Source organism: Hyperoodon ampullatus (assembly GCF_949752795.1).
Source record: "Hyperoodon ampullatus genome assembly, chromosome: 8".
NCBI lineage: Eukaryota > Metazoa > Chordata > Mammalia > Artiodactyla > Ziphiidae > Hyperoodon > Hyperoodon ampullatus.
The window spans coordinates 92,243,774-92,259,376 of record NC_136921.1 but is presented as its reverse complement, the minus strand read 5'-3'; the positions used below and the strand labels follow the sequence as shown (position 1 = coordinate 92,259,376).

The 15,603-nt window shown below is 41.9% G+C and overlaps 1 protein-coding gene across 1 annotated transcript in view; it reads left to right on the top strand.

The window, feature by feature from the left end:
• PDE11A (phosphodiesterase 11A) overlaps positions 1-15,603 on the top strand; it is a gene marked incomplete at its 3' end in the record, with an annotated part of 451,285 nt that overhangs the window by 294,932 nt on the left and 140,750 nt on the right. Inside the window, exon 10 of the mRNA XM_079710707.1 lies at positions 1,596-1,646. Within this exon, the coding sequence (XP_079566833.1) occupies positions 1,596-1,646 (51 nt within the window). The remainder of the gene's footprint in view (positions 1-1,595; positions 1,647-15,603) is intronic.

Genomic DNA, 15,603 nt, shown 5'->3' with positions numbered 1-15,603 from the left:
GCGCAACACCCAGGGGCAGAGATTTTGAGTTTCAGGGGAATTTTTCTGTAAAGTAAATAAAGATAAATTTTGAAGATTGAATCTACAGAAAGAGACTTTTAAATAGTAAGAAGATTTTTGGGTTTTTTTTTGCGGTACGCGGGCCTCTCACTGTTGTGGCCTCTCCCACTGCGGAGCACAGGCTCCGGACGCGCAGGCTCAGCGGCCATGGCTCACGGGCCCAGCCGCTCCGCGGCACGTGGGATCCTCCAGGGCCGGGGCACGAACCCGTGTCCCCTGCATTGTCAGGCGCCACCAGGGAAGCCCAGTAAGAAGTTTTAATGGCAGCCAAACTAAAGTTTACCATGGTAAACTATGAACCAGAAGAGCAAAATCTGTTCAGTTATGAAGATGCTGGCCCACACTCCCACAGCTGGGAAGTGGTGGAGCCCTGGCAGTCGGGCTCTAGAGGCTGTGCTCTAACCACGGTGAGACACTGCCTCCACTGTGGCCCTGCTTCTGTCACACGGATGGTACATAACTTGGGTCAGTGTTTCTCAAAGTCCTTGGTCAACAGGTTATCAGGTTGGAATGTTCCTAGTTTAATGTATGTACCTAAAAGGAAGTTCTATGGCTACATTTGGGAAATGCTGAATTTAACAAAATAAAATGTGTTACTTCGCTTTTCAGAGCCAAATATGCACTGAGATTCTCTAAGGTTGGTAGTTGAAGAGGGAATTAGCTTTTCTCAGATTTATTTGTTTGAGATATGTATAGATTAAGGCTGGGACTGATAGCGTGTATATAATATATACATTACGTTTGTGTGTGCGTGTGTACATATACCTTATAACATCCAATACTGACTCAAGCGAATGTGAGTTTATTTGTTCTACAAAACAAGAAGTCTGGGGCAGGGCAGTCCCTGGCCAGCCTCATTTCTCTTTCCCTTTCCACTCTAGACCTATAACAAGCTGTCAGTAGGACAGGGAAATAAAATCCTCTTACAAAAAAGCATTGCAGATGATTGGGCATAACAATGTAATATAACAATGTAATACAAGATAATGTAATACCAGATAAATACAACAATGTAAACGAGATAACAATGTAATCTTTCCTGTACAACAAAAATTTCCAGACATGGAAATTGAGTCAGCAAGCTACAGTGTCTGCCACAGTACACACACACATGCACACACAAACACACATACACGTGCACATATGTACATGCATGCACACACACACCACACCTTTTAATTTATTTGTGTCCCAAAGCATTTCACAGGACAAGTATTCACATCTTTGGGAACTGTGGTCTTGAGCCACATTATGTCCCTTTGATAAAATAACTACTTATAAAAACATCCTGATATAAAACACGTAGCCTTTAACATGGGCTGTTGTTCCATTCCACATTGTAATAGATTCCACTGTAGTTGCACAGATGACAATCTGTGTCACAGACTGTTACTGGAAATATCTCGTCATGCATTAGCATTCACTGTTATGTCAAGGTGATATACATGAGCAAAATTTATTTTTAAACCAGGAGAATTTCAGAAAATTGAATCATGTCTATTATTAAAGTTTCTTTTCCTTTTTTTCTGAACCAGGTGCTATCTTATCATGCAACATGTTCAAAAGCGGAAGTTGACAAGTTTAAGGTAAGAGAGCAAATGGTGCCCTAATGGTTCATAAAGTTAAACTTCCCAGGGCTTTCGGACTCTTTGTTACTTGTCTCTAGAACTAGGTCTGCCCACTGAATGTTGGGGGAATAGAATTAGGGGAAGGCATGTTTGCATATTTCAGTTTTAGAGGGTAAAAGGGACTTATATAGAGCTGAACGGCCCCTTCATGATCATTTAAATGATTCAGTATTTCTTTCTTTCTTTTTTTAAGTATGCAGGGTATCAGAAAAAGATCTGTGTAACATGGTGAGAATCAGGATGCCTGCTTTTGGCCTTGGTCTTACCTCTAACTTTCTGTTCACTAAAAATCTTAGGGCTTATATCTTCATCTGTAAAAATAAGTGAAGAGATTAGGATAACAGTAGCTACCATTTACCAAGTGCTTACTATGGATCAGGTACAATACAAAGCATGGTGCCAGTGAGGTGACAGCTGACAACAGAGGAAGGAGACAGAACAGCTAAAACCACAGCAGTCAGGGTCCATTTGCTGTAGAGATAAACATCCTACATACCACCTAGAAAATGAGCACCAGCAGGGCAGTGCTTTTTGTATGTTTTGTTCACTGCTCTATCTCTACTGCCTTTCACAGTTCTTGGAACATAGTAGCACTCAATAAATACTTGTTGAATGGTTGAATGAATGAATGATTGAATCAATCCAAAAAGCATTAGTGTTCTGTAACTCAAAACAACTAGTCATTAAGAAAATGTTGAAAACATGGTTATATATAATTTTTTATATTTTATATTATATACATTTGATAAATATTTCCATCAAAAATATTTAAAGCTTTTTTACTTTAATCAAGTTCAGTTACCTAGCAATTCTACTTATGGAAATAAGTTTCCATAAACATTTTACTGTTTTTACTGTTTTGTGTTTTATATTTTTAGCATTTTATAATCATCTCAATTACTAAAAGATGAAAGAAGCAGGCAGGGAGAAATACAGCAAAGCTCATAATGGACTAAATATGACTGCAGAAGCTATTTGATGGGACATGTCTAGAGCTAGAGCAGCCCAAATCAATAGCTGTCTGCTCTCTAAAAGTATTGCCCTATGTTCAGGCTTAATTCTTTCCTTAGAGTAAGGCAAACACCATTGTCTTGGAATTTGCCATGCTTTTTTTATTTTTAGTTCACAAACATACTAAAAACATGAAGTATTTAAATCTGAGAAAAAAAGGGTTATTTCATCTTAAAATGATCAAGATTATTAACTAAAGTGATGTATTCCAGATTTTATCCTGTAAGATATTAGTGAATATCTTGTTACAATATAACTGAGATATAGTAGATAATTTTAACCTAATGGCTTTTTTTCTTGATATATAAAGTAAACAAAACATTATCATAATCAGTAGCTGATGTCTTATAATTGCAGTGGGCTTAAAATAATCCTGCACATAGAAAAGTATTTACTGAAGTTTCACAGTAGAGTGTGTGCAATGGCAGTTTCCTAACATTGTAGCTAAATCACAGTAAATAAGTGCTTTGTTTTGACCAATATATACAAATAAACTATGCATATATTCAAAAATATTGTAACCTTGGCTACTGCAATACTTTTTTAACAGAGCTAGTACTATATATCTATATGTATGTATGTGTAATATATATATTTAGAGAGAGAGGGAGGGAGAGAAAAGAGAGATTGGAAATGTAGAATCAGAGTTATCCATGAGATTTCATGAGTTAAAGAATGGCTGAGTTTCAGTGTGTTGGATTATGCCCAGCTGGGACCAAGCTAGTGATCAGTGATTCAGAGATTAAGCCAGAATTTTGGGAAGAAAATTATTTCATCATCGAGTGCTAACAGGATCTGGAGGTCAAATACATACGTACACAGGTCAAATTCCAGTTGCAGCCTAAGCTTCACCATATCTGGGATTCAGACATGTCTAGAAGACCAGTGAGATGTGGTCTGTTTACATGAGAGACTAAGAGGCCTTCTGAGTCAAAAACTCTCCCTTTTGGGAGTTGAGGCCACGGGCCTCAGTGTCTGGATGATTCCAGGTTCAGCATGGAGTTTGTCTCTTGGATCTGTCTCTTACTCCAGCTTCCCATGGATTCATGTTCTCAGCTAAGAACATGAATGGACACAAAAGGCATGGAGTTTAGTATGGTTTCAGTGCATTAAATTACCCCAAGAGCACAGGGATTCCAGAGTGTCAGTAGCACACAACAGGAAGCAGCAGCCCAACGGAAGGAAGCATCACTATGGACCAGAGGCAAGACACCTGCCTACCAATATGACCAGCAGAGGTGGAAAGACTCACTGTGAGCCGAGTGGTCACATCTTAAGGACAAGAACCTTGAGTACTCCCAGAAACAAGTAGGAGAGATGGAGATCCCAAAATACTGGAGAGTGTTATACATACCATTAATCACTTTCACTTCACTACTATTTGTACTCCTAGGTGGTATGGCCTAAAGGAACACAGATTTCCTATATGATAAACCTGTAGTGAATCTTCAATAATCATTCATGCTAGGATGATACCACATTACCTTTCCTCTTACCTTTTCTTCCTCTTTCACACTCTTCCATGTTTGGGGATTTCTTTTCCTATTCTAGAATGCCATAAGACAGGGGGAGGGTGTTTGTGTTCATTTTGTTTTGTTCAGTTAATCCTATTTCTCCTGTTGGGAAAAATCTCCTTGAGAGGTGTGTGGTGCTGGGTGGGTGAATGGTGGTTAGAGAGTGAAAACCGTCCCAGAAGTGCCCGTAGATTGTCTAAGCAGAATAAGTAGGTGAAACAACATATAATTGCTCATCCAAGAATGTCAGAACCTAAGCCCATCTTTGTCATTCTAATATATCATTATACCTTGGGAAACAGTCCATTATGTAGGGTCCCCTATACATGAAAAGATCACAGAACTTCCTCGAACTAATGAGTTAACTTTTTAAAAGTCTGATTCAGGTTATAATATTAGTTTATCCTTTATGGGTTGATGCCCTGTGCATTGAATGAGGAAACCAGGATCTAAAGAATGGTTTTTATCCTCATTAACATTTACTGATCTTCCTTGAACTTGAAATAAGAAAGATGTGCCCAGAAAATTTGTGCAGATTTTAGTGCCTGTTTACATCTCTTCTGCTCTGTGCGAACAGGAATAATGTATAAAGACCATATTGTCAATTAGATCTCTTTGAAGATGACTGGTTTAAAGGCTTTTAATAACCTGAAGATGTCAGCTGTGATAACATAAGAAAATGAGTTTAGTACACCAATTATATGCTTCCGTAATTTTATGCGCTTTCCTCGGATTCCAATGCGGTGGACAGACCAAACAGTTATCACTATATATGCCAGTTTACCAATTAAAACCAACTCATGGACGTCCTCATGTTATATTGCCATCTTCTATCATCCCTTCTTTCAATTCCAAACTGCAAGGGTTATGGCTGCAATCAGAGATGAACTCGTTTACAGCACTATTTAACTGCCTCAGTAATTAAACGCCAGTAACTCATGTTGGGTGTTTGGGTTTGGACTGCCTCTTGCATATTTCAAGTTTTCAGTGTTATTGCCTAGGCCACAAATTAACATCCTGGTAAAGCAAATAAAGTACTGAAGATAGGTGCTCCCTGTGGCCTTTACGTACCAAAATACGAACGGCTACATCAAAAATAGGATCTTATGGCCTCCTCTGTGAGATGGATGGCAGGGGACAGGCTGAGCAATGGGATGTGATGTACTATTTTTTTAAGTAATTAAGTTTCAGGAGACACGTTTGACCCATGAAATATTCAGATGTTTTAATAAGAAGTTCCTGCCCTCAGAACCGCCCTTGCTGCTATGCCGGTGGATGTGTCTGTCACAGGGCCCTGCACAAGGGTCCCTGCACAGGGAGGCAGGAGTTGGGACTGATCCCCACCTGGCCGGCCAAGTGCATGGGATGCTTTTTAGTAATGGAGCCTCCAGAGGGTGCATCTTTTTCTAATTGCAGGAAGGCAGCAGGTGTACTGACCACTGCCCTGCCAGCTCCATTTGTGGAGCTGTGGAAAAGCCCAATCCTTGCAGCAGCTTCTTGCAGAGGATAAGTGCACTATAGAGAGAGGGGAGAAGTGGCACAGGGCACTGCGTGGCAGAGGTTTGGGTAGCTCGTGTTCCCCACCCCATCAGTAGGGAACATCTTCCAGCTGCTCTCCCGCAGGCTGAGTGTTCCCACAGAGGTGCCTTCACGGCCCAGGGGTAACCCCAGGCCTCAGCATGCCAGGGAGGGAAGAAGAACTCTCCCTTGTTTCTCTAGTCTCAGCCCTCACAGCCTTCATGAAAGGCTGCCTTTGGGAATCTCAACAATGACTTTCCAGTTCACTCCAGCTTATTTCTAAGGTTGTTTAAAAGATGACTTCGCAGCATTATGAACAGAATTTGGCTATCATCTTACACCTAACCTATTCTGTCTCCTCTCTGGTCCCCCCCACCTCTGGAATTGAGGAGGTTGTTTTGACTTTAAATAGTATTTATGCCGAGTTTAATATCAGATTTTTTTATCGTCAGGGAAAGTTATTGAACCTGCAGCAAGAAATTGACTGCAGGAGAAACAGTTGAGTCAGCAACCTAATGGGCATCTTCTGCTCCTAAGGCTGCAGACTGAGTTGACGGCCTGAGCTGCTTAGGACAACCCCATAAATATGTGGAGTCCTTGTGTTCAGATGTCCATGTGTTCATACACAGTCCTCTTGATGAATTGTGTCTTAATCAAATGCCACATCAGAAAAAAGATGCTTGTACTTTGTCATTCCTGAGTGTAGAAAATACTAGGCGGCGGGGGTGGGGGGGTGATGTGAGGGGAGCCAGGGCTGCGAGTCCAGGCTGACCTTTGCTCCTGCTGAACTGAGCGTCTCTGAGTGGAGGGCTCTTCAAGGACCCACCTGGCCAAATACATCCTGTGGTGACCCTGACCTCCTCTCAGATCACCTTAAATAGCCACTATTTGTCACTTCTTTCCATTTGAAGGCTGTCTCCCAAAGGGCACTATGAACATCTACGTTTCCTGGGCGGAGATCCTCCCACCTTCTTGCCTCTACCCATTAACACAGCTGGGTTCCCTGCGTTCCTTACGTGTCACACTTGAAGGCTCAGGGAGTCTGAGCCTAAGGGAATGAAATCAAAGGCAGTTGGGTTTTGGTTTCAGAGCAGTGACGGTCCTGAAGCTCCAGGGAAGACAGCAGTGTAAGGCGACAGGGTGGCCCAGTTAGAGCCCTGACCCCTGAACGATGAAGGGATCTGTAAAGGCCAAAGGGCTCAGAACCTTCCAGAACACTAGGGCATCTGGGCCTGGATCACTCTCCCTTCTTTCTGGTTTTCTCTAGTAAGAGCCATCTGCAACTACAGAGATGGAACCAGAAATAAAGAACCGATAGCCCCTCACTTCAATGATGTGGGCGTGCCTTAGCCATCACAATGGTTGCTTTTCTCTCTGCTCTTTCTTCAGTTGAGGTAGAAGCTACCGTCTCCTGTTACGCTCCCCTCACCCTCCTCTCCAGATGCGCACTGTAGATGTAACTGTGCAGTTATCTTTGAGTCCTCACGCCCCCCACTCTCATGTGCTGTCCCCTCCATTGGGACTCGGAACGTCTCCCATCATCCTCACAGCCATCACAGTTCAGATCCTCCTTCTCTCTCACGCAGACGGTGGCTATGCAGTGCTCTCCTGTCTGGGCTCCCTGCTGCACTCCCAAATTCATCCTGTACACAGCTGCCAGATCAGCAGTACTCTTCCGTTGGTGCCACTTTCCTTCTCACAACGCTTAGCATCTGCTATAAGCCTTTGGAGTCCATCATTACAAATTCTTTCAATGGGCATTAAAAGTGCTCTGAGCTCTAAGCTCCAGTTCACTTTTCCAGCCTGTTTCTCATGCTCCCATTTACCCACCCTTCACACAAGTTCTATGTGACGTTTTCTCTCCATACTTTGCCCTTCCCTATCTTTGTTCCCATCCTGTTCCTCTCTCTGCATATTTAAAGTCCTAACAACCCATCTTATCCTGCTCAGTTGCCCCCCCATGAAGTCATTCTAACTGTCCTCAGGCAAAGGTGATCTGCTCATTCTTTCACTGTACTTATCAGTGTCTACCCTGTGATATAAATCTTCGTGCACCTGTCGAAGCATCTAGTGAAACTAGGAGCATTTTTAGGTGAGAGCCCTTGTCTAATTCCTTTTTGTAACCCTTCAATCACCTAAAGCTATGCCTTGCTCCTGGGTGCTGGAGAAATTTCTACCAAGTGACCAAATTCATTGAACTGTGTGCAGTTTTGATGGCAGAGGAAGTTACAACATGTGAGTAGAATTTGGAAGCAGGTGTCTATGACATTGAGAGTGTCTGCAAATCCTGCCTCAACCCCTTGTTTTAAGCTCTTGATTATTAGTTTTCTGGATTTCCCTATGAAGCATAAATTGTATGAAAATAAAGGGATTCATTGTCTTTGTTTAAGATGTTCTCTTTGGAGTATTCAGTAATGACAATATCTGTCCTTCCTTGCTCTACAGCAGGGCAAATGCCCGTTGCCATTAATTCTTAGTTGATTCAGCAATTTCTTTAATGTTAAGTGAGATTCTTCAGTCACGTGTCCTGCTACCAGTACCCTGCTGAGTGAATTCTTTAAAACTATTATTTTCTTGAATCTCGGGATTCCTATCTAATTCTTTTTATTTGTATGAGCCTGTATTCTTTCTCTTCTACCTATTTTTGAAATTATGTACTGCTTTGGTAATTCTGTATGTTTTCTCTCAGTTGAAAATGGATCTATTCAACGTCTTAAAAGCGTGTACAAATGATTCTTTTGGTTCCAAGGTACCATCTGAAATATGAAATTAGGAGAGAGTGTCTGATTGAAGGGTTTTCTACAGTCTCAGTAGCCAGAGCTGCCCCTTTTAAGGCAGTCTTTGTAAGGCCACAGACACAGTAAGGCAAGAAAGAGCAAACATGTAAGCAGACAAAGCAGCCACCAAACCTCTTGACTCATTTAAAATTTCTAGGCCTCAGTTTTCCTCATCTGAAAAACAAAGCCATCTCCAGCTATAAAACGCTGTAATTTTACAAGCCTGTAAAATTTATCTATAGGAGGGAAGGGGAAAATAAAACAGAAAGCAGCATAAAGTTGACAAAACATCTTGGGGTCCTTATAATTTCTAAATACCCTAAGCTTTAAATTAAGCTTTGTTTAAAAACTTGGGTGTTTGGTAGAAGATTTGGCTCAACTTGATTTAGTTATATATTATAAGTGATTCCCAAAGCCCACCATTGCTCTATTACATTTGAAGGGTAAAATAGTACAATAATACTCGTGAGGAAGATAAGTGATTATTTTAGGTAAGACAAGAGTCTCAATCTCTTCAGAATAAAAACTTACACTAGTGCTACCTATAAATGTTTGAATGATAATATTTAAATAATGACTTTGCAGTATATAAAAACCTTTTCATACCTTTATCTCACTTGAGTCTCACAACCTCTTGGTGAGGGCAGGGTTATCACAGCTCCATTTTACATATGAGACAACAAGAACCAAAGCACCAGCAAGAGCGATGCACATGCTTGGCTTTGATTTTTCTCTCCAGTGTTTTATTTTGACTCTGAAGACAGTGCTTCTTTCCAAGTGGCTGAATAGGAATGTGTAAGCAATAGTATGGATTTTTATCCTGAAGCCACTTCTTTTGATCTAACTATTATCTTGGAACCTTCATGGCATTTCAACAGCCCGGGGGCCAAATAAGCATGAATGGTGATGATGTCTGAGAAAAACAGAATTTTGGGCTGAACTTAACATAGACATTTTAAAAGAGACTTTTCGTGGTATTCTTTGGGCAATCAATATATTTTATTATTAGCTATTTTATTAGAAGCTTCTTTTTGTGTTGTGGTTGTACCGTCCATGTGACTTCTTGCCCTGGGGTTTCAGACTGCTTAGAAACCTAAGGAAATTGGAAACAGCAAACATTATGAAGATATTGCATCATTCTTAGCAAGAGGGTACATGATCCATTATCCTGACATCTTGCTTGTCTTCCTTACAGTCTGATTGGCTATCTAGCTGTATAGAAATCTCCCGACATCTGGAAAGCTCAAAGGAAAAAGAGCAGTCTCACTTTATTATCCTGTGCTCTCCAGACCTGCCAAGTACCTTGTAGGAAAGATAACAAGGATATGAGATTGCAAATATCAGTTTAATGATAAAGCACTTGTCAAGAGATAAAGTCTTATGCTTAAGGCATGAGAACTCATGAACTAGAGACTACTTGGGGGAAGATAGGAAGTGAAGAATGTGAGACTGGGTTTATGTTGGTATAATATTTCCTAGGGTGATGTATGATATTAGGGACATCATGAGCAATAATCTGCATATCTGCAATATGATGACTTTAACACAAGACATTTAAGGTAAATCTTTGAGGATTTTTAGAAGTTATTCTGAATTAATCTCTGTATACTGCCCCAATTTGTGTGTGTGAATGTGTGTGTGTGTGTGTGCACTTTAGCTCAACGGGATCAGGTGATCTGGAGTTTCAACTCTGGCTTTAGAAAGAGATCTTGCGGCATTCATTGTTTCCAAAGAGAAAAGCAACAGAAAATCTGTGAGAAAACAAGATCTGAGATGAAACACTTTGGCCACTGGGTGCCATCCTTGCTCCACGCAAGGATTTGCTGAGCTGCATTTCTAGGAAAATGGTTAAAACACAAAAGACAGTAATTTAAAAGTAATTCCAAGATCTCATAATGTTTGTGTGTGTGCATGACCTGGAATATGTTAGTGACACAGGCAGCTTATTCATTTGCCCAGGCGCGAGGCAGAAGGATTGGGAAAATCTCCCTGTGGTTCAGCCTTATCGACAAAGCCTGGTCAAAGCCATCCCACTGGCTGTATCCCAGTGGGCGGCCGGGGAGGCCCCTTGGAGGGGCTGGGAGTTGGTGGCGAGGCGATGTGGATGGTGAGGTAGTGTAGTCAGTAGCCAGAGGTCAGCTGGTCAGATGCTCCATTATTCTCATTGTTGTGCACGCACTGCAGCATGCCTGCAACAGGGCCTGAACCCAGCCATCTGAGGGGCTCTGCTTTGTCCCGTCAAAAACAGCCCTTTCATTACCAGAGCTGGTGGAGCTATTCCATGCTCTCCTTGCTAGGAATGCTGCTGGTTGGTGGTATAGTAACTCTGTTTCTGGTGCTTTTGTTTCCCTAGGAGCAATTCATGGAGGTTTTACAGACATCACCTTAACCAGGCATCAGAAGCCCCATAGTCAGTGACACAATAACTGTGCAAGATTTAGCTGTCTTTGCATTAGACACTCATATACATAAAACCAAGAAATTAAACTCAGTATTATGAACAAGAATAACCACAGAGACTATTCTTAGACTGTCATGTAATACAGGCTGATGTTTCCATCCAGGGCCTCAAACATTTGGTTGGGATTAAAACGAATTAGTGTGTGAACAAGCAAGAATTTTAATAAAAATTGAAAAATTGTCAGTCACACTATAACAGAGAAAACTCTAGAATCCTTTCTGTGAGACCATGTTGTAGAAGGGATCCAAGCTCAAAATAGATTTTGCCTCATGCCCCCAGGCTGGGGGCCATGCAGCTGGCCTCCTAGTCGGCCCTAGAAGGTTGCCCAGAGCAGCGCCTACAGGTACTTCCTTAGATTCACTGTAATCAAATCCATACACCCATGAAAGGACAGTGTGAGAAGAGCTGGTGAGAACTTATGAAAGGGCAGGCTGTTTTCAACCTATCCTGGGATAAAAGGCTTATATACTATTCTGCTGTTAAGCATCTCCAGGTGGATGGACTTTAAAATACATTTTCTAGGCTTACTGTAGGATAACCTGATACCGATCATTATATACGTCTAAATATTGCTGTTCGCTCAGAGTAGTGCTATTATAGCTGTAGCATGCTTGCTGATTCAAAGTGCTTTCGTAGCTCTTATTTCATTGAATGTTAACAGAGGCCTTTTCGGGAGGCGTCGGTGGCTACATCCTATTTATGAATCAGGCAGCTGAGGGAGACAGCTCACTGCCAGTTTGGGGGACTCACTTTTTGCTGCTGAGGTCCTTTCCTTGGACTCTCCTGCCCAGTACCTGTTCAGTCCACTCAGTATGACGGTCACCTGGAAAACAACAAACGTTTCATGAACGTTTTATCATGTGCCAGGTCTGTTTCTGGTGCTTTACCTGTATTAACTCATTTAATCCTCACAAAACCCCTACTATTATTTTTCATATTTTATAGATGATGAAACTGAGGTACAGAGAAATGCCCAAATAATTATAGGGTACAAATGAAAAAAAAAATGAGATATAGGTAGGCACACTGAATTTGTTATATTCCCTTTCAAAATGACGTGGAACCTTTTTTTATCTTAGATTTTTCTGCTCTTGGCCTGGCGCTATCCTTATGGTCTGATTATGAGCCCTTCTGTAATTATGGCTTAGTTCCTTAATAGACGAGTTCAGATTTCAAGAGATTCTGCTGTGGGTGTTTGGGTTGGTTGGTTTTTATTGTTGTTGTTGTTGTTGTTTTTTATTTTAACATCTTTACTGGAGTATAATTGCTTTACAATGGTGTATTAGTTTCTGCTGTATAACAAAGTGAATCAGCTATACATATACATATATCCCCATATCTCCTCCCTCTTGCGTCTCCCTTCCTCCCACCCTCCCTATCCCACCCCTCTTTGTTTTTAAGGTTACATAGTTTGTAAAGTAATCCAGCCCAACTGTTTCAGCAAGTATGCTTTCTCTGCCTTTAGCATTCTGGAAAAGTAACTTCAAGGGATAGGTTTATGGGATCTAAAAGCAATTTTCCCCCCAGGGTAAATCCCAAGCAACTCTTAGGCTGAATGACCCCATTCCTCTCTCTACTAGGTTTATTTTCCTCACATATATTATAATTCATCTCAGGCCTTTCCGGAGGCGGAAGGGAGTTCTGTGAAAACCAAGCTTTGTGATGGTTTCTGCAGGAACAGGTGGCCATCCTCACCACTGGGCTTACATGTGTCAAAAAAGTCCTTGAAGCACTGAAGCTAGATTTTAAGGAAGGACACTTTGTACTCTTCCCCCCACTACCAAGAGGAAAGCCCTAGAATTCAGAAAAGAAAGAGAACAGGGAGAGATGCTTTCTATGACTTCGTTGCTCCAATATGAAAAATCATGGGAATCTCTCTCCCTTTAAAACCGTGGAGAAATTTATGCTTCTGCCTGAAATATCTTTCAAACCATCAGTTATCTCCTTGAATATAGCTTTCCTCTGGTTCTCTGAGAAGTTATGTGTGAGAACAAAGGCTGGTTATTTTGATAACCCCCTTGAAAACCAAAGGTCCAAGTATCAGATTGTTAGGGATGTCTCTCTGTGCAGTGGGCTATGTTCAGCATCTCTCCCCAGTGGAGCTCTTTCTCTCCCTGCACAGTAATTCACTCATGAGAAGGCAGGGTTGCTTAGGGTGCAAGGTCCCAGATAAATCTTCTATACGTAAGCCCAAAGTTCCTCCCAGGAAGCGTTACAAACGGGAGTACACTGCATACCAAAAGGAAGATCTGCCCCACAGACTGTGCTTGTGAAGCCAACTGACCACTCCTGGAACTGGCTGCAGCCAGCACCCCGGTGGTCCCTGAAGCCAAATGGACAGAACTATGCCACTGCAGCTTGAGCCCCCAGTTGTGCTGACTACAGCCTGGCTTTCCTTACAAAGGGGTCACCATGGCCTCTGTCAGGGCCTAAGTTTCTCATCTTTCAGCAACCCCATCTAGAAAGAACTATTCCCAAGTTCCAGTTTGGAGAATCTTAGGGAAGTTTTCCAACTGGTCCAGTTTGGGTCAAGTGCCCATCCCTGGACCAATCAACTGTGACAGGGGCGTAGTCATTGAAGAATATGTCAGCTCCCAGGACAAAACATGGTTGGAGTGGAAGAAGGACCAGAGCCCCAGAAAGGAGAGAGGTACGAGGCAGATAGTATCACAGCTGTCCCTCACAGGTGAGGTGTATATGCATGTATCTTTCAGATTCCCTGAGGCACAGGTGAGGTGCTCACAATAGCCCCTTCATAATTCATAATTTGTAGACACTGGGTGATACCCGCCAGTGATCTATCTGCTGAAGTGGTTTCTCGAGAGACTTTGTCTAGATCACATTATTGAAAAAAAAGTTCTATTATGTCCTGAAAGCATTTCTGTATCCAAAGCTAATCCCACTGATGGTCACCCTGATTTGGCTCTCAAACTCACCCAAACCTTATAAAGCAAATAAATATAACTTCCAGGGATGTGCCAATTAAATTGGCCCAGGAACTCCTCATTAACAGCTGCTTCATCTGGTCCTATCATAACAGTGTCTTTCTATTGTGCTTGAACATTGGAGGCTCTGATGTATAACCAGAAAAGTGCTCTTCAACTGGATCCACCAATAAACCACAGATACCTTCTGGAATAGTCATTTTTTGGTGAACTAATTAGGACCTACTAAAGAATTAAGCAGATCAAAGCCAAACATCCCTATATCTGATGTTTGAAACTCACAGTAAAATAGCTCAATTCCTGATCTACTTCCTGGCTTCATTAGAATTCAATTAGTAGAAGGACATTCTTTCCTAGAGGCTCTTGGCAGATTTGTGTATGAACAGTTAACCCAGTGTTAGCAAAAGCAGTTACTTGAATCCAAGCAGCTCTCTGGCTGCAAAGAGAATCCCAAAGCTGTTTAGACAAGACTTTGCTTATCCTCCCACCAGGATGCAAATATTTTAAGTGGACAGAGGGAGATAAAATGCAGTCAGTGCTGGTCCTGACACTGACCACATCCTGTGGCCCCCAGATATTTGGACTTGAAGGTCAGGGGAGGAAGGTGAAGGAAGGGGCGCTGGAGACAAGGAGACAAAGAAAAATTTAAAAGGCCTCCTTGACAGTGTTTAAATTATTTCCCTGAATAAACAAGTTTGGACTTTAAAATGTATCAACACAGAACTACAAAAGATATGGAGATAGACACATATATTTCTAGGACAGGTAGAACTGCTAATCAGACCATGAAAACAGGGTATTGAGGGTAAGACAACCTTGAGGGTTTTTTTTTTCTTTCTTTTTTCCCATAACCGTTCTTCAGATGCCTAAATGTAGACTCAGGGAGATTTATTTTTCTTCTACAGGGTATGTTATAGTTGTCACTCAGCCTTGAAATAGTTTTCCTCTCCAGTGGAACATCAGGCCAGTGATATATTTGCATAGTTGTTCCCACCTGTCACTTGTGCCAGCCTCACGCGTCACCATGCACAGAACACCCAACCAGCCAATGGCAGGCTTTTAAGCTGCTGCATTTATGGGACATGTTTTCAAAATATTCGCAGTCACCCAGCAACAGGAAAAGGCATTTCATTGGCTCTCTCCCTGTCAGCTAGAAAGGAGGACAGTTGGATGGACTTCATCTGTGAAGATCAAGATGAGGCAGTGGAACGGTGGGGAGGCTGGATGTTTGAACATCCGAGCCTCTCAGTGGCAAATGTGATATTTTATAAGTATAAAGAATGATGTTTTTGTCCTCCCCCCTGGCCAGTAAAAATCTAATGTTAAAGGATAGCACTGTCACCAGGCAGGCAGTTTTCATCTGCAGTGTCATAAAGATGCATAAAAGATCAAACTTGGCCCCCAGTCTTATCTGCCCGATCAAAGGAAGTGCTGCTGAATATGGAGCCTCAGTGAGAAAAAAATAAGGGCAGGCCTTTTTGATGTGGAAACAATTAGCCTCTCTGCTACAGGTGCCATCTATAGTGGGTATTCTAAATGTGATGTAAATCCCTTAAGTTACTTTATCAATATCTGATCTTGTGAATTATCTTGCCCTTAAAAATTTCTACCTCCTCTTCAGGCTGACTCCACCCCCCAACCCCCCCCCAACCCCCCCACCCCCGGCCCAGAGAAGAACCAAGGAGAGGG